This window comes from Aptenodytes forsteri, unplaced genomic scaffold (assembly GCF_000699145.1).
Source record: "Aptenodytes forsteri isolate BGI_AS27 unplaced genomic scaffold, ASM69914v1 Scaffold168, whole genome shotgun sequence".
Taxonomy (NCBI): domain Eukaryota; kingdom Metazoa; phylum Chordata; class Aves; order Sphenisciformes; family Spheniscidae; genus Aptenodytes; species Aptenodytes forsteri.
The window spans coordinates 248074-249049 of NW_008796047.1; the positions used below are offsets into that span (position 1 = coordinate 248074).

A 976-nucleotide genomic window follows, 5' to 3' on the forward strand; every position below is an offset into this window, starting at 1 on the left:
TGGCAGCTGATGAGTGGGAGGCGGGGGGTGTGGATGAGTGGGAGGCGGGAGGTATGGGGAACGGGAGCTGCGGGCAGGGATGGGCTGCCAGGGGGGATGGAGACGCCCTGATGTCCCCGTCCCCGTCCCCAGACTACGCCAAGGAGCACCTGGCCCAGCTGCAGGAGAAAGCCGAGCTGATCGCCGGCCGCATGCTGCGCTTCTCCGTCTTCTACCGCAACCAGCACAAGGAGTATTTCCAGCACGTCAGGTACCCCTGTCCCTGCTTCCCCCCCCGCCCGGGGCCGCCCGGTCCTCGCCCCGGCCATGTCCCCTGACCCTGCCTCTGTGTGTGTGTCCCTCCTCCTCCTCCTCGCCCCGGTCCCCGCACGCAGGATGCACTGCGGGAACGTGATGAAGCCGTCGCTGAAGGACAACAGCGGCAGCCACGGCTCGCCCACCAGCGGCATGCTGCACGGCATCTTCTTCAGCTGCAACACCGAATTCAACACCGGGCAGCCCCCCCAGGACTCGCCCTACGGTCGCTACCGTTTCCAGATCCCGGCTCAGCGTCTCTTCAACCCCAACACCAACCTCTACTTCGCGGACTTCTACTGCATGTACACCGCCTACCACTACGTCGTCCTGGTCCTGGCACCCAAGGGTTCCTCGGGGGACCTCTTCTGCCGGGAGCGTCTACCCCAGCTGGACATTTCCTCCAACAAGTTCCTGACGTGCTGCGTGGAGGAGGGCGAGCTGGTGTACCGCCATGCCCAGGACAGCATCCTGGAGGTCATATACACCGAGCCGGTGGACCTCAGCCTCGGCGTGCTGGGAGAGATCAGCGGGCACCAGCTGATGAGCCTCTCCACCGCCAACGCCAAAAAGGACCCCAGCTGCAAGACGTGCAACATCAGCGTGGGGCGCTAAGGGTGGGACGCGGGCAGGGCCGGGGAGGGAGACGGGCGAACGCCGCGGGCGCTTTTCCCTCGTAATC

General features: G+C 65.8%; 1 protein-coding gene across 1 annotated transcript in view; it reads left to right on the forward strand.

Moving 5' to 3' along the window:
- PHYHIP (phytanoyl-CoA 2-hydroxylase interacting protein) overlaps positions 1–909 on the forward strand; it is a 4645-nt gene extending 3736 nt beyond the window's left edge. Inside the window, exons 3-4 of the mRNA XM_009286177.2 lie at positions 133–250; positions 375–909. Of these exons, the coding sequence (XP_009284452.1) occupies positions 133–250; positions 375–909 (653 nt within the window). The remainder of the gene's footprint in view (positions 1–132; positions 251–374) is intronic.
- The last annotated feature ends 67 nt before the right edge of the window (positions 910–976 follow it).